The sequence below is a fragment of the Paramisgurnus dabryanus genome, chromosome 4 (genome assembly GCF_030506205.2).
Source record: "Paramisgurnus dabryanus chromosome 4, PD_genome_1.1, whole genome shotgun sequence".
In the NCBI taxonomy this organism is placed as follows: Eukaryota; Metazoa; Chordata; class Actinopteri; order Cypriniformes; family Cobitidae; genus Paramisgurnus; species Paramisgurnus dabryanus.
In genome coordinates, this window is record NC_133340.1 from 33729473 (window position 1) to 33747550 (window position 18078).

Genomic DNA, 18078 nt, shown 5'->3' on the forward strand with positions numbered 1-18078 from the left:
ATGGTTTTATTATTGTATTGAGATCAAATTACATCTAAAAATAAAAAGATTACATAAGAAACCAGTCTTTTACTATTTGACAACATTTTATTCATTCATTTTCTCTTGATGTCCAGTTGCAAATGGCACATAATGACAATCAAATGACTTTTAAATAAGCATTATCCCACTCAAAAAAGGCACAAGCAATATTTCATCTTTTCCTTCAAAACACATTCACATGAAAAAGCTTTAGCCGAAAAAGTGCAAATCACATGAATATTAAGCTAGAGTTGCATTAAAAACACTGTTATTTCTGTAATGGTTGTATTTGGTCCTTGCCAAGCACAACCAAACATGGCAAACACGATACATGACAATTTGACAAACAAATCAAGTTTGCTTTGGACTCACTTTGTATGGATGTGTGTGCGGGTGAAAGAGACTTTTATGTCTTTGAAAATGAGAGCCTCTCTTATATGAACAATGAATTTTTAACACAGAGCTGCTATTTAAAACCTTGGCCTCATTACAGAAGCACAGTTCAATCTAAAACTGTTTTTGGATCATCACTAGGAACAAACTCTATAACTCGAGGGCTCAGCTTGTGACAGATACGTCAGTGTGCTTTTTTAGCATAAACAAATGATTGGATATTATGTAACACTACCGATTTCTTAGTAAGAACTATTAAAATCAGAAAAAAGAAAACATCTTAGATGCCTGTGAGTTGTATTTTACCCCATTAATATTACTACACGTTATCAAATCATTGAGACAACCGGGACATCCATTTGGACGTCGATGTGTCTATCAAGTTTATCCAACAATAATCCAGTTTATATCCTTAATATTCATTTGTGCTTCTCTTAAGTCTTTGTGCATTTTGTGCAAAACATCTCTTTCTTAACTCAACTATGTGTTTTTGAACCATTAGATTATTCAGAGATGCTTAAGGGTGTTGTGTGCTATACAATGCATGTTATTATCTTGTGCTTATGCCGCAGACGATGCTTTTTGCTTACGTTTAAAGATAGTTTACAGACACACGTTGTTTATTTAGTATGTGTGGATGTAAAAGGTGTTACGCTGTATACTCAGTATTCCCACAATGTGGCGTCTGCGATGCGCTGACCACTGGCTTTTAACACCCCAGCGTGATCTCCCTTAAGATACTTGCCATCCTTTGTCTTAATGGCTACTTTATTATAATCGCAGAACTCAAAGTGGAAGAAGATGGGCGCGTCACTGCTGCTAACCACAGAACCGTCTGCCTCCACTGTCCAATACTTTCCAACTGAGTCTGAGGAGGGGAATAAAAGAAAAATAGTTTAAAAAATTGGTCCCTTGCAGTCACTATTGGGGGCGACACCCTTTAAAAAAGTGCACATTTGCACCTATGGAGTTTATATAAGTACCACAGAGATGCATAGTGGTACCATTTCTGTAACTAAATGGTACATCTTTAAAGGGTACTGCCCCAGTGACGCTTGTGACTATTTTTTCTGACAGTAAAAACAACTTTATGGGAATGTAGTCATTATAGAGCTGGATTGTCTCACTCACCTCTTAGGCTGTAAGCATTGTTATTGTACTCCAACTGGAAGACGTCATAAGATGAGCGATTGGAATCAAGGGTCCCAGTTCCTTGTTTGCGACAACCTATGAAGCCGTGTTCACCTCGCAATACGATCAATGGTCTGTTAATGAGCTTCAACACAAACTCCTCCTGCTCGCCTGTAAAAGAAAACCAGATCCGCTTATCTGATTGCTCATTTTCACATTATAAAATGTTTATGAGGGCTGCTACAATGGCAATTTAGCATGAAGTTAACATTATTTAGCATGAAGCTAGCAAGATTTAGCATGAAGCTAATATGATTTAACATGATGCTAGCATGATTTAACATAAAGGTAACATGATTTAACATGAAGCTAATATGATGTTAACACGATTTAACATGAAGCTAACATGATGCTAGGAAGATATTACATTATGTTAACATGAAGTTAACATTATTTAACGTAAAGCTAGCAGGATGTTAGCATGATTTAACATGAAGCTAACATGATGCTAGGAAGATTTAACATGATGCTAACATAGCCAACATTATTGATAGTAAAGCTAGCATGATTTATGAGGTTAGCACAATTTAACATTTGGCTAGCATGATTTAGCAAGCTAGCATGATTTAGCTTGAAGCTAGCTTGATTTAGCTTGAAGCTAGCATGGTTAAGCTTGAAGCTAACATAATTTAGCTTGAAGCTAACATGATGCTAGTATGATTTAGCATGAGGATAACATTTAGCTTGAAATTAACATGATTCATCTTGAAGCTAGCATGATGCTTGTATGATTTAACATAAAGTTAACATGATTTAACATGAAGCTAATATGATGTTAACACGATTTAACATGAAGCTAACATGATGCTAGGAGGATTTAACATGATGTTAACATAGCCAACATTATTTAGCGTAAAGCTAGCATGATTTAACATAAGATTAGCACAATTTAACATTTGGCTAGCATGATTTAGCATGAAGCTAGCATGCTTTAGCTTGAAGCTAGCTTGATTTAGCTTGAAGCTAGCATGATTTAGCTGGAATCTAGCATGATGCAAGTATGATTAAGCTTGAAGCTAGCATGGTTTAGCTTGAAGCTAGCATAATTTAGCTTGAAGCTAGCATAATTTAGCTTGAAGCTAACATGATGCTAGTATGATTTAGCATGAGGATAACATGATTTAGCTTGAAATTAACATGATTCATCTTGAAGCTAGCATGATGCTTGTATGATTTAACATAAAGTTAACATGATTTAACATGAAGCTAATATGATGTTAACACGATTTAACATGAAGCTAACATGATGCTAGGAAGATTTAACATGATGCTAACATAGCCAACATTATTTAGCGTAAAGCTAGCATGATTTAACATGAGATTAGCACAATTTAACATTTGGCTAGCATGATTTAGCTTGAAGCTAGCTTGATTTAGCTTGAAGCTAGCATGGTTTAGCTTGAAGCTAACATAATTTAGCTTAAAGCTAGCATGATGCTTGTATGATATAGCATGAAGCTAACATGATTTAGCTTGAAATTAGCATGATTCTGCTTGAAGCTAGCATGATGTTAGTATGATTTAACATTAAGCTAACATGATGCTACCATGACGATAGCATAATGTTATTTATCAAGATGATAGTTAGCATAATGTTGGCCTGTTTTAACATGAAACTAACATGAAGCTAACATGATTTAACACATAAAGCTAGCATTATTAAAAGACCCACCCATCATGCCTCTACAATGCTCTGATGCAGAGATATAGGCTTTGTTAATCAGTTGCTAGCTTAGCTGACTTTGGTTGCTATAGTGCAGGAGTGGGGAACCCTGGGTCCTGGAGGGCCACTGTCCTGCAGAGTTTAGTTCCAACCCTAATCAAACACACCTGAATTTCATTTCCAAGTAATCCTGAAGGCTTTAATTAGATTTTTCAGGTGTGTTTATTTAGGGTTGGAACTAAACTCTGTAGGACAATGGCCCTCCAGGACCAGGGTTCCCCACCCCTGCTATAGTGGCTTGGTAGCTGCCAATGATGAGACTCCATAAGCTGCTTGCCAGTATGAATGATATAAACCATCCCCCATGTCACTATGACTTTCAGATTTAAAGATATAACTGTTTGAGTTTGGTTTATTATATTGCATTTCGGTCAAGAGATCCTTCTAGTCCGACATTGCACCTATAACATTAACAGTGTATACAAAAGAACCACTTAGTATTTTTATGTTTTTTTCTGCCTAATGCTTTAATGAAAAAAACTATTTTATATGAAACCTAAAGGCAAGAAGATTGTAACAAATATAAAAAAAAAATAGAGAAAGCTTAGCAAAGCCTCAAACACTAACCTGCAGTGTCCACAGCAGCTGCCAGCTGTCCGTTTTTCTTGGCTGCCAGGTATTTCCCATTAATGGCCTTCAGTGCAACTTTTGTCCCCTTCCACTCAAGGTCAAAGAAACAGCTGGGTGACCTGGTTTAAAAAAGTTGTGCATTTATACACCTAGCAGACACTTTTATCCAAAGCGGCCTTCCAAGCTGTTCATTTTATCAGTATGTTCCCTGTGCAGCATTATTGTCAAATCAACATATATGTTTATGTAACTTTACCTTAAAAAATTAAGTTAAACAATTTCGACTTGAATTTATAAGTTATGTCAATTTGTTACAAGCCAAAATTTTAAATAGTTGGTTGCAAAACCAAGTTGATATAACTTAACATGCTGCATTTTTTCCAGTTCGATCCCACAATCTTTAGGGTGCTAAACTATTTGAACTTAACCTTGTAAAACATGCATACAAATACTTTCTGCAGTAGGTATCTTTCAGATATATTCTGACTGATTTATTTTAATGTCCTTGGCTTAGTTACAGGATGTATTATCTGTTTTTTCAACACTTAAATGGCTAGCTTTCACCCTGTGAAATCCAGGCTAAAATTATCATAATCTAATTATAAGTTTAGGAGCATCAAAGTTTGATTTCATCCATTGATTTTAATCTTTAATATGACCTTACTCAGTCAATATTTAACATATCAAGGTTATATTTTTCACAGAATGTTATTTTTATTTAGGATGATTTTTATGTAATTTTTTTATGATTTTATGACTTATGTTTTCAATGTTGGGGCACATATTTTAGACGAAAATGAAATCAAAAAAGCATGTGCTAAGTAAATAAATGTAAATATTCAGTCGTTTGAAAGTATACAAAATAAGTTACTAAAGTTTGACAGGAACGTACTGATATAATCTTCCAAATTTTAGGATATCCCATGCCAGTTTTCTCTGCATCCCACCACAAATCATAAAAACTGCAAAAATCATGATGTCATTTCAATATTTAGAATACATTATGAATTATGCATAGATTTATATTTTGTGGTGAACTGTTTAAAAAGCATATTTAGCCTCTCTTACTTGGTGGAGGCAGTACACTGGATAGCTCCACTAGGGGTGAGGCTCCAATACTTCCCATTGCAAGATCGGAAGGAACAATGCTTTGTCTGGCTATCCATCTCCATCTGAAACACCTCCAGGTCTGACTCCTCATCCTGATTGGCTGATAAATCAACCCCTAAAACACCATTCAAACAGAAAGTGCTTTCATCTTACACACTGTAACACTGTAGTTACTCAGTTTTCAAAGAAAAGCCACATGAAACCAGATGTTTCACGGACCACATACGTTTTTGAAATACATGTGGCTATTCTGTAATGGGCCAACAGCAGAATACGAAACAAAAGTTAAGGACTGAAGGAAATTTTGTTTATTCAAAAAAAAAAAAAGGAAAAGGAAAAAATGAAAATCTGTTCTGCATTAGGACTGAAAACTTACAAACTTATGACTTATTCAATAAGGATGCACGACACGTGCATGTAGGCCTATTTTAATATCACTACGTGGGCTATTTAAAAATTCTGCATATGCATGTGTGTTTTAATATAAATTAAGACATCATTTATAATTTAAAAAGATACAAATGTTTGTTAAATCCATTCATACCCTGACGCATGGAAATGTTTCTCTCATTGCTGGCTGTCAGCACCACTTGCCCGTGACTTTGCTCGAGGACAAAAAGCTCGTCTTTGCCGACACGCGCGCTCTTGCCGGACTTCATGGTCCCGGTGGGTCCAGTGGGCGCGATGTATTTTCCCGTGGCATCGCGGAAAGCGACCTTACCCGCCCGAAACTCAAGCGTAAAACCGGTCACGGTGTCCGGTTTGCCAACCAGGGCACCGCTGCACGACAGAAAGCGGTTGTCGGCGGTCTGCAGATGGTACCGGTGATCCAGGTACACGAGCGTGAGGAGCGAATCCACGCCCCACGGTACGTCCCGGTCCACGGAGAGCTCGTTGCGCTCGGACAGATGCGCGTACCGTTTGCGCGCGACGCTGTAGATGTTCACCTGAGGATGGACCGCCAGGTGCACGTTCCACTTTTCCGCGGGCGTGATGCTCTGCGCAAAGCACGAGATTCGGTCCTCGGTCCCGCCTAGGTACCGCGCGTGGGGCTCGGACTGCAGGGACCACCGGCCGTCGTCGTGAGCGATGACTAGGAACCGACAATCCGGGTCGGGATGCTCGCTGTCTGCGGTCACGTTGCCGTCCTTGTCGGTGGCGAGAAATCGACCCAGGTGGCTTTTGATGAACACTGCATTGGAGTCTCCGTGATCCCCAGACTGTTCGAGGGTCCACACCTGCTTTTTCTTCATGGAGGATGCAGAGGCGTTGATTTTAAAGCCGAACGTCTCCGCTGTGAGATATTTGTTACCGGCATTTATGAGGCCGAACCGGATCACCAGGGTTTCACCTAAACCTTCAGAAGACATGGCTTTATTGTTTGGGCTTTACAGTTCGGTGGGAATCAGTAACGAACGGTTCTGGGTGGGTGTGTCAAGTGATACAGGATGGCGCGTGAGAGAGAGACCGAGACGCAAAGAGAGAGAGAGAGAGAGAGAGAGAGAGAGAGAGAGAGAGAGAGAGAGCACACAGAGAGAGAGAGCACAGAGAGAGAGAGAGAGAGAGAGAGTGAGAGAGAGAGAAAGAGAGAGAAAGAGAGAGAGAGCGTTCTGGTGGGAAAAAAGCCTAGGCTATATGTAAACCTCTTTGAATTTTTTAATTAAATTTTTCCACTTAAAAGCAGTTCTGGTTACCTGTCTGTTCTACTTAATTTACCATAGTAAAATGAAATGCAGACTACAGTTACTCACATCAGCATAACCACTGTTGCTATGGGAAGAAGCTGATCTGAAAGGCAAAGCACCTGATACCTTTAAATAGGCTAATAAAGGTCCCAAACATAGGCTGGTTATATGGCTCAATAAATAATCGTTTACATCTGTTGCACAAAAGGTCCTTTGAAAGGTTCTTCAGACTATGAAAACGTATGAAAGAAATGGCTTTTTAAGAATCTTTAACTGAAAGGTTCTTTGGAGAACCAAAAATCGTTTTTTGCTATGAAGAACCTTTTTAAGAGATAGTTCACCCCAAAATTGTCATTATTTTCTCATCCTCATGTTGTTTTCCCCGTGCACGTCAATGGATCACCTGTGTGCTTATTATCATTTATCAAAATATATGCTTTTGTTTTCATCAATTCATACAGGTTTAGAACAACATGAGAATGAAAAAATATGACAGAAATTTATTTTTTGGGTGAACTAAGCACCTTTATTTTTAAAAGTGTATGTGATGAATCAGTACTTGCAGAACGGCTATAACTCTCTTTATTTATAACTTTAAAAAAGGCTGAGGAAAATATTTATAATATAGGTAAACCAAAACAGTTTGTCTGTTTAGCTGAAATTAAGAAAGGATGAAGGAAGCAGGAAGTTGCAAAGGTTATTTTCAGGGCAAACAACAGCTTTCCTCTTCCTCTTCTAAAGGCCAGGATACTGAATGAGTCTTCTACGCTGATTGTTTAAATAAATCTCTCCATTATGTGATCTCCATTTCTCCACATGTGTTTACAAACACCATGTTTATTATTGATGTGTTTATATTTATTTTGATAAATCACATTTGTGACCCTGGACCACCAAACCAGTCATAAGTAGCACATTTGTAGCAAATAAAATAATTTTAATGGGTCAAAATTATAGATTTTTCTTTTATGCCAAAAATCATTAGGATAGTAAAGATCATGTTCCATGAAGACATTTTGTAAATTTCCTATTTAAATATAGCAAAACTTTATTTTTGTGAGTGGATGCATTTGCTGACTTTATTTGGACAACTTTACAGGAAATTTTTTGCACCCTAAGATTTCAAATAGTTGTATATCTTCAAATAGTTGTCTTAACAAACCATACATCAATAGAAATCTTTTTTACTCAGCTTTCAGATGATGTATAAATTACATTTAAAAAATTGACCCGGATGACTGTGGTCCATGGTCACAATTTGGTGTCTCTGACTCATAAAAAACAAAGATGTACTACTACACATACAATACACAACTCCATAGAAAAGATAACAGTGTAGTATGCAAATAAAGTCACAGACATTGCTGCCTGCAAAAGACAAATAGGTTATGCAATATGTTTATGTACTTAATATGTTTAGTCTAAAAAACAGCAAATTACAATGCCTATTTCAAAATAAAAAAATTATACACTCAACTTGATACTTATACTTATTACTTTATTTTGGCTTATTTGAGCTAACACCAATGTATCCTATCAAAAAAATCTTATTGATGTATAAATTAGTTTTCTGTATTTTTTCTCTAATTTTTATTGATTAAAAACGTTTTCCCATCTTCACGGATCTGTATTTTCTTTTGCCCTTGATAATTCCGCCAATTAATTCAGATCCTGAAACAATAAAGATTAGGTGAATGGGTATAGTAAACATTTTGAATAAAGTATAATATATATGTGACCCTTGACCACAAAACCTTAAAGTCTGTCGGAGCCGATGGTGTAGTGGACGGTGCTCCGACATATGGTGCAGACGCACTTCTGGCGACCCGAGTTCGAATCCCGACTCGAGGTCCTTTGCCAATCCCATACCCCTCTCTTCACCCTATACTTTCCTGTCGTCTCCTAAATTACTATCCAATAAAGGCAAAAATGGCCCAAAATATATCTAAAAAAAAAAAAAAAAAAAAACCTTAAAGTCTTAAGATGCACAGGTATATTTGTAGCAAAAGCCAAAAATAGATTTGATGGGTCAAAATGATTGATTATTCATTTATCCCAAAAATCATTAGGATAGTAAAGATCTTTTTAAAGATATTTAGTAAATTTCCTACCATAAATATATAAAAACATTATTTTTGTGAGTGGTGCATTTGCTAAGGACTTCATTTAGACAGCTTCAAAGGAAAACACCACAGCTTTTTAACATTTTACTGTGTTCTTACCTCAACTTAGACAAATTAATACATACCTCTCTTTTATCAATGTGTGCACTTAACCTTTGTACAGCGCATTGTGAATGTGTTAGCATTTAGCCTAGCCCCATTCATTCCTTAGGATCCAAACAGGGATGAATTTAGAAGTCACCAAAAACTTTCATGTTTTCCCTATTTAAAGACTGTTACATGAGTAGTTACACGAGTAAGTATGGTGGCACAAAATAAAACATGGGGATTTTAAAAGTTTTTAGTTTGCAGCACTTCGACCTTGGGCGCAGTAATATTGATGGGAGGGGGGAGAAGTCAGGAGTCATGATGTTACTGCACGCAGAGGTTGAAGTGCTGAGGTTGAGGTAAGTTGTATCTCTCCCAAATATTGTCATATGATGTATAAATCTCAATAAAAAATGACCCCTTTTGTGGTCCTGGGTCACCAGTTTGCAGTGCCTTTCTTCTTGTGAGGATAAAGAATGACAATCTTAGTGAACTGTGAGGAAAGCACAAGTTGCACTAAAATTTATTAAAGCAAAGCATTACACTTTACATAGTCATTTGCCCCAAGATGACACAGCCTTCCATAAGTAATTTAAAAAACAGTTAATGTTGCCTTTATATACATAACACCAATCAAATCTCCATTATTATCTTAATGAACCAAATACTTACGCAGCCCAAAGCTATACTGTACATTTGCATTTAGATTCTGTCAAAATAAGTTCAAAAAAAGATTTGACTAAACGCGCCTTAAACCATTGTCTAATGAATCGTAAGTAATGGACAATGTGTTGAATTGATGAGCTTCATCTACAAGAGTCAACCAAAAGGATCATTTAGTAAAATGCTGCAAGCCAGATTTCCCTTTTCTCTTAAATTTGCTCTCTTTATAGAAACAATCAGTGGCGGCCGGTGACTTCTTTTTTCGAGGACGCTCGATGCGAAGTTCGTCACAACATGTCTATAGCATTTCATGTGTGTGGTTCGTAATTTTAAAATATGTTTTCTGCGCGTCATGTGAACCATGTGCATCACATTTCTTGTCAAAATAAGTGCCTGCTGCAGATGCGTCTAAATGGTTTATGATAAAAGAGACGCTAGTGTTTGTCAGATACTTACATAATCTTATGCATAATCAGAGTTTACTGTTAAGGGAGTGTCTTGCGTGTATTTTGTAAATGTGAGCGTCTTTTTTATCATAAACGATTTTGACATGTGTGCAGCAGGCCCTTATTTTGACAAAACACTTGATGCACACGGTTCACATGATGAAACAAACACATATTTTGAAAACACGAGCAACACACATGACACCCCGGCACATATTTTGAATTTGCGCCCCTCGGATGAGCAGTCACGAGCCCCGCCCACTATAAACAATGTGGTGTATTCTTGAGCTTCTGGCCTAAGTGTTAAGTGAGTTTCCATGCAGGGATGTTTGATCTGAAGGTCAGAAATGTGCCTGGACTGTTTCACCCTGTAGTTCAGTAGTGGAACCGAATCCATCGTTGTGTCATAAAGGTCACATTTATTTTGCATAAATCTTGAATTATATCAGATTTTTCCTCTCAGACTCAACAGCTCTCTCTGCTGATGATCCTGTATAAGTTAAACACAATTCTCCTCAAGAACAGCGGTTTTCAGGGTACGGGGAGACCCAGGGGGCCTCTATAAGGTAGGGGGTCCCCAGAAAAGTGAAGATTTTTATTTTTAATAGTTTATTTCTCATTTCTTGCTACATACATTTTAGTGTGTGTGTGTGTTATAACAGTCGCCTTTATCTCACATATTGGGGTTTATAAGGCAGGATTACTTGTAAAGCTGCTGTTTGGGGGTCCTTGAAATCATAAAGTTATAAAACACCTGCTCTAGATAAAATAAAAACTTATATTTCATATAAGTTCAAATCAGATTTTAAGATTATGTTCAAGCGTGCAAGGTAAAGAGCTATCCTTATAAATGTGTGTTTGTGCGTGTTCCAACACATATACATTCCTGACATGGCATCCAAGTAAGGATCCACCCGCCTTTCCTTATTTAGTATGCTAAAAACAGAGAGCTCACCTGGTGCATAATGCGTACATTGTGTTGCATAATGAGCATTTCTTATTATTTTAAGTTAGCCTACATTGTCAAAATGTAGCCAAGTTAGGGAATGTAAAGTTTGATTCAACCCAACTCTGAAAGCTTTAATAGAGCTGTATTGGAAATACATTATAGCTTACATTGCATTATATAGTTAGTTTACCTTACAAAGTCAATCTGAATTGCCCTAAGTCAAACTCAGCCATTTTGCTTATATTTCCATATTAGGAGTCTACCTGTTGCTGTTGTTCAGAGTGAGGAGTATCCATCAGTCAATCTTATCAGGTTTTTGCATATGAGTGTACTACCTGTCTCTGTTTCCTTATAGGGTCCTTTAGGTCTGATGGGTGGAGACAGTATATCAGTAGAACAATAAGAGAGAGTGGTTCTGTATGTAATATGTGTATATAGTGTCATTCTATATTACAAAATGGTTAAATAATATAACAATAACGAAAGAGAAACTTACTGAAAAATATACAACGGAGAGAAAGAGAGAGAGAGAGAGATATTTTCAATCACTCAACCACTCACTCACTAATTTCCGCTATATGAGTCACATGACACAGCTTAAGCGGTCCAAAGCACCACGTGACGCACCCAAAGATTTCCATATAAGGAGATGGGCTGAATATCTCTTAAAGGGGCACAGCCTCTGAATAAAGTGTCCCTGTTAACAAGACACAACACAAAGCTCTAATTTCATTAAAATGAGGCAGCTACTGTATATTTTCTCCCATATATGGCTATATAGAGGAAAAGTTAGTTTATTGTTTTTTTTGTCTGTGTATATTTATCCTTTAGATAATTAATGAATTAAAAAGTGAATGAGTTAGAAGTCTACCACCAAAGTTAATGTGTTTGTAATATTTCAAAGTGCACTAAGCTCCATTCTGCTTACACAAGTAAGACTTCCTCTCAGATTTGTCACATTGTGCCGTGGCTGTGAGACTTGTCGCTTTTCCTCTTCCTCTTTTTGTTTGAAACATCCTTATAAGGTCTTTGGACATCTGCTGATGAAAGAAACATGATGAAAACCAAAACTGATAAACATAACACCATATGCGAATCTTATTTATAATAACAAAGGAACCCCTCCCCCCAAATACAGCAGATACTCACTCATACACACCCAGAAAATAAGATAAAAATGCCATACCCATGCTGTATGCTAGGAATGTGTAATGGATCATAGTAAATTTGTTAAATTGTGTGGTAATGAGGTGTAACTATGACTCATTAACCTCTGTGACTACAGTTATCTATTATCAATGACTCGCTGAGTTTCAGATATGAAAAGAAGCTGTTTATATAAAAAATACATGGTTGTGTCACATGTACACTGTGGGAAATAGTCCATATGGACAAAATTCACTATAAATGATGTTGCATGCCTAGGCACGTGCTTGCCATTGTCAGTGTATTTTGGGAGGTGGGGGGACGAATTGGATGTCATTGCAGTTAGGAGGATCATTCTTGACAACACATAATACATCAATCAGATAAAGTCTGTTGACCAATCACTGCACTGTGGCAACATACCAATATAATGATATTATCACAAATTCAGTATAGGCTGACCAAATGTAAAAGTTGGGAATCTGGACACATATATGAATATTGTGAAGATGTGTTGCTTGATGACCAACTTATGAATAGCAAATTACTTTAAAAACTTTTTTTTTTTAGTTTTAGCTGTATTCAACCAAGACCTGTTTCTGCATGTCATGTGCAGGGATTATTGCTGCTTTTGACAACCAGGCTTTACATTTATTAAGGATTAGCCCTATCACCACGCCTTTATAACAGCTCCCCATGGTATAATCATAGTTTTTAGTAAAAATAACAAAAAATAAATATGGAATCTATTGTGTAAAAAAAAGTTGTCTTTGTTTTTATGTCAGTAGTAGCCTTTACTAAGTTATATCCTTTAAATTGTAGTCACGGTATTTTGTAATTGCATTCCTACAATGCAATGTGTAACAATATAAAAAAATGTCACAAAGTAAATGCGAAATAACATTTTTTTATATCTATCTAAAGCCGCAGTGCATGCAGCAGGGCAAAGGATGTGTATTGTGTAAAACGTAATCAGCTATGACGTAATACGCAAAGCCGGGTTCACCGGAAGTGGTCCTTAGCAAGCAAGTCCAGGCAGTTCAGGCAGTTCTTTTGTGTCCAGCAGCTTTACTGTCATATCGATAACCGGTATAATGCCAATAATAAACACAATATCGAGTACAATAATGGATAATGATGCATCCAGATGAAAACGACCTGACAATGCATCGTGCATGTCTCATTCATTCCTGCACTGAGACATCCGCATAGTGCTACGCCCACCCAGTTCGTTGAACCTTAAACTGTAATAAATGTCCAAATTAAGTCATATATGCATAGGCGATCTAAAAGTATATTTTATTTATTAAATCTTAATGAATCACTTGTAAGGTAGCATGCAAAATAACCATAGATCATTGACCAGCTCAATCCTCTAAAAATATTTGCGTCAGTGTTACGTTATTAATATTACAAATTTTACGTAGACATGCAGGTAGAATGATCGATTATAGTAAATACTTTAAATAGTTCAGATGTTTCTATATCACTGTAAAATAAGGCAACATGTTGTCATTGTTTACCACGTCTGTAACCTGAATAAGAAAGTACAGAAATGCACTTTAACCTTCGATTACTGTTAGTTTGGTTAGTTATACAATCGCTAAATGATACTGATAACCTAAAACAAAGTCAACTGAGTATTTCACACTCCTTAGCTTACGAATGATAACTGAACTGTGCCCTGTTCCCAGTTAGTGAAATATCCTAAATGCAAGGAAATATAGTACTGTGCTGTGTAAAATCGACTGCTCAGTTATTCATTTATCTTTTAATATTGCCTGTTCGATTGACCCTGTCATACGTTATTTCAACTCGAAACTTGAATTTCAGGCAATAAGCTTGTAACTCGCCAAGTGGACGACGACTGGCCAATCACATCGCTCGATGCCGAAAGTTTACCTTATATGGAAGGAGTCGACCGCCGCACCGGGTATAAAAATAGTGACCCGCCTCACGCTCGGTATTGTGAGTTTTCAGTGCACGCTGAGAAGAGCTTTCCTTTCCTTGTTCACAATAACCTACTAAATCACAGGTGAGAATCAATTTATCAGCTATACAATGAGTAATATTTCTACTCTACAATAGAGGAAATGTTTATTTTGATATACAAGTTTATTTTACACAAACTTAACATGCGTACATTTTGATTCTTGTGATTTTGTTTAATTTCTGGTGATGCTAAGTTTTAATAGTACTTGTTAAGATTTAAATCATGCATTTAATACACGTTTGGTTATTAATATGCTTTTAAAATAACTTCCTATCAGCTGTTGTATTGAATTAACTTGTACAGCTTTGAAACGAAATGCGATTTAACAACTAGTAGTTTGTGGCATTTGTAATTATTTCGAGTTAATGTGTTTGTTATTTTTATTTAAATGGATATTTAAAATATTAAGCGTCTCAATGGCTCCTGGCATTATGAATTGTGGGTGTGGTTACTAACGTACCACACTAACCGGCGTCTCTGCCCTTCACAGCCTATTGAAGTTATCCTTAACGTGTAAAATGTTAAATGTATTACGGTACTAAACATTGCAATTGTTAAGATTATTTTGAGGAGCAATACCAGCTAAAACCAAGCTGGGAGGCCATGCTGGTCTTAGCTGGATTTTTCAGTAGGGAAGGGCTTTATTGCAACAGTGAAAAATATGCGTCAGACACTCGAGGGGTCATTCATACTTTCTGCTTTTGTACTTCGCATACTAAGTGCATTTGCTCACATTATTTCATTTACTCTAGCATTAAGGCTAAATAAGGGTTAAATTTTGCGATTTGTTTGGTCATAGGGAAGGTAGTTTTGTAACGCGCATATCTCGGCCTTTGAAATAGGGAGTGGTCGTGTCTGTTGGGCTGAGTCCACGCGCTGAATCGGCGGCATTGAGCCTTTCGTACTTATTGCCATATAAGGCAATACTGAGTCTCCCTGACTACTTCCTTTGTCTCAGATCGCTCGGTTGCGCTTTTGCGCCGCCTACTGGCAGACCGTGACACTACAGAAGTGCGTTTGTAGTCTTGCAACACTCAAGGAGGGAGATTACCATCAATTTAACGATTTTATTCGCTTTACAGCCATGGATGATGATATCGCCGCCCTCGTCGTTGATAACGGCTCCGGTATGTGCAAAGCCGGTTTCGCTGGAGATGACGCCCCTCGTGCTGTGTTCCCCTCCATTGTTGGCAGACCCAGACATCAGGTATGATCAGGTTTTTTACAGAATTAAAATTTTTGAATATCTAAAAGTTTTATGCAATTTAAGTGGTACTTTTATAATAATAATAGTAAAATTCCAAACCACTTATTTTGCTTGTATGATTTAGGTTTAAGCTATGCTTTTAATGCCATTTAGTAATCTTTTTTAGGAGTTACTTTAATTTCTTGTGCTGTGAGTGGGTGCCTAATTGTATCTATCTTTTCCAGGGAGTGATGGTTGGTATGGGACAGAAGGATTCCTATGTTGGAGATGAGGCACAGAGCAAGAGAGGTATCCTGACCCTCAAGTATCCCATTGAGCACGGTATTGTGACCAACTGGGATGACATGGAGAAGATCTGGCATCACACCTTCTACAACGAGCTGCGTGTTGCCCCCGAGGAGCACCCTGTCCTGCTGACAGAAGCCCCCCTTAATCCCAAAGCCAACAGAGAGAAGATGACACAGGTGTGACTTCACATTTCTCTAGTTATGATTATACCATTCTGTTCCACTTTTTTTCCCTTTGTTCATTTCCTTCCTATACATTTTCCTCTCAGGCTCTCTGTTTTCTACCTTGATTTCCTGTTAAGAGGTTCAAAAGGTTCATCCTTTCTACTTTATTTTCCTGCATGGCAGCTCTTTTAACACTGGTTTAAAGTTTTTAGCATGGTGTGTTAAGGAGACCTGCTTGCACAGTTTTTCTCCTTTTAACCACACGTGTGTTGATTGATTTAGTGACCACTTCAAAAGCGTGTTTAACTAACTGGAAACTGATTCTCTTCATGCAGATCATGTTCGAGACCTTCAACACCCCTGCCATGTACGTGGCCATCCAGGCTGTGCTCTCTCTGTACGCTTCTGGTCGTACTACCGGTATCGTGATGGACTCTGGTGATGGTGTTACCCACACCGTGCCCATCTACGAGGGTTATGCTCTTCCCCACGCCATCCTGCGTCTGGATCTGGCTGGTCGTGACCTGACAGACTACCTGATGAAGATCTTGACCGAGCGTGGCTACAGCTTCACCACCACAGCTGAGAGAGAAATTGTCCGTGACATCAAGGAGAAGCTGTGCTATGTTGCCCTGGACTTCGAGCAGGAGATGGGTACCGCTGCCTCCTCTTCATCCCTGGAGAAGAGCTACGAGCTTCCTGACGGACAGGTCATCACCATTGGCAATGAGCGTTTCCGTTGCCCTGAGGCTCTCTTCCAGCCTTCCTTCCTGGGTGGGTTTTCTTGTTAATGCACATATTTTTAAGTGCTTTCTTTTTAGCAGATTCCTGCACTTTTGTCAGACGCATACTAAATTAATTGTCCCTTCTTGTAGGTATGGAGTCTTGCGGTATCCACGAAACCACCTTCAACTCAATCATGAAGTGTGATGTGGACATCCGTAAGGATCTGTATGCCAACACAGTGCTGTCTGGTGGTACCACCATGTACCCTGGCATTGCTGATCGTATGCAGAAGGAGATCACTTCCCTGGCTCCCTCCACCATGAAGATCAAGGTGAATGCCCATAGCGGTTGCACAGTATACATGCAGTTGCATTTATTTGATTTTGTGTGCTAACGTCTTGTTCTCTTGCAGATCATTGCTCCCCCTGAGCGTAAATACTCCGTCTGGATTGGTGGCTCTATCCTGGCTTCCCTCTCCACCTTCCAGCAGATGTGGATCAGCAAGCAGGAGTACGATGAGTCCGGCCCATCCATCGTCCACAGGAAGTGCTTCTAAACGAACTCTTACCACCATACCTGGCCATGCAGCAGGATTTAAACAAACGACCAACCTAAACCTCTCGGAAAAGATGACATCAGCATGGCTTTTGCTCTGACGCATTGACTTAGGATGCGGAAACTGGAAAGGGAGGTAGTTGTCTTACAGGAGGATGAGCTTTCCCCGAGAGGACTTCAATGTACATTTCTTCTTTTAGTCATTCCAGAGCGTCTGCCACTTTGCCCTCGTCACAGTGGGCTTACATGACTTGTTATAGTGTTTATGTAAGTTATGTACTCGATACATTTGTTTTTTCTTTTTTGTACTTCAGCCTTAATCTTGGCCCAGTTTGTTATTGTTGCAATGATGGGGAAAGCTTTACCTTTTAGTGAAGATCTTGCAGGAGTCCCCTAGGCTATGTGAATGAGGGGTATCCCTTGCCTATGTAAGCCAGGGTGTTTCTGTACACTGACAAGTGAACCCAAATAAAACGTGCACATGAAAAACCACACACTGACTACTGTCTTTTTGGGGTTGGGCTGAGGGGTTAAATTGACTGCAGTGAAACTGCTTTGAATGAAGTGGAGTGACTACCTTAGCAAAGGGCTTTAGGAATTTGGGTAGCTAAATCATTGAGTATATTTGCATATGTCATAAACATAAAAACTTCAGCAATGTTCCTGTTTCAGAACTGTATGATTTGTATTAATAAACTATGAAAATATAAAATTTCAATGTGATTGTTTGTTATGGTATCTGCATTTTCCTCTACTGGTCTTTGTTTATAGTAAATTAACACTACCACAGCTACTATTTGTGACCTTAACCTTGAGACCTCTACTAAGGGTTAATTATTTTTACATAATCATACTACATAATATAAAATCCCATTGAAAAATAACCTGGATATCTTTAAAACTGACTTAAGGTTATGTCTCAGATTAAAATCACTTTCATGCTCCTAATCTCTCAAATTTAAACTAAAGCCTTAGTTTCACAGACATGGTCATATTTTAGTAAAATTATCTCCCAAAAATAAAAAATCTGTATATACT

General features: G+C 37.9%; 2 protein-coding genes across 2 annotated transcripts; one reads left to right on the forward strand and one right to left on the reverse strand.

Moving 5' to 3' along the window:
* Window positions 1-73: 73 nt before the first annotated feature.
* Window positions 74-6477, reverse strand: fscn1b (fascin actin-bundling protein 1b). The gene is made up of 5 exons (XM_065254270.2): window positions 5553-6477; window positions 4967-5123; window positions 3896-4017; window positions 1546-1716; window positions 74-1282 (listed from the first exon to the last, which is right to left on the reverse strand). The coding sequence occupies exons 1-5, from the start codon at window positions 6376-6378 to the stop codon at window positions 1077-1079; spliced, it is 1482 nt and encodes a 493-aa protein (XP_065110342.1). The 5' UTR covers window positions 6379-6477; the 3' UTR covers window positions 74-1076.
* A 7547-nt stretch (window positions 6478-14024) lies between these two features.
* On the forward strand, window positions 14025-17534 carry actb1 (actin, beta 1). Its single transcript, XM_065254272.1, has 6 exons — window positions 14025-14142; window positions 15183-15307; window positions 15532-15771; window positions 16095-16533; window positions 16635-16816; window positions 16898-17534. The coding sequence occupies exons 2-6, from the start codon at window positions 15185-15187 to the stop codon at window positions 17039-17041; spliced, it is 1128 nt and encodes a 375-aa protein (XP_065110344.1). The 5' UTR covers window positions 14025-14142; window positions 15183-15184; the 3' UTR covers window positions 17042-17534.
* Window positions 17535-18078: the final 544 nt, after the last annotated feature.

Bases quoted from the DNA above. Each gene is read 5' to 3' on its own strand.
- actb1 (XM_065254272.1), top strand. From the start codon at position 15,185: ATGGATGATGATATCGCCGCCCTCGTCGTTGATAACGGCTCCGGTATG. The intron at 15,308-15,531 runs GTATGATCAGGT...TATCTTTTCCAG, and splicing joins TTGGCAGACCCAGACATCAG to GGAGTGATGGTTGGTATGGG. The intron at 16,817-16,897 runs GTGAATGCCCAT...GTTCTCTTGCAG, and splicing joins CCTCCACCATGAAGATCAAG to ATCATTGCTCCCCCTGAGCG.
- fscn1b (XM_065254270.2), bottom strand. From the start codon at position 6,378: ATGTCTTCTGAAGGTTTAGGTGAAACCCTGGTGATCCGGTTCGGCCTC. The intron at 4,018-4,966 runs GTAAGAGAGGCT...TTTTTAAACCAG, and splicing joins CAGTGTACTGCCTCCACCAA to GTCACCCAGCTGTTTCTTTG. The intron at 1,283-1,545 runs GTGAGTGAGACA...TCCCCTCCTCAG, and splicing joins CAATGCTTACAGCCTAAGAG to ACTCAGTTGGAAAGTATTGG.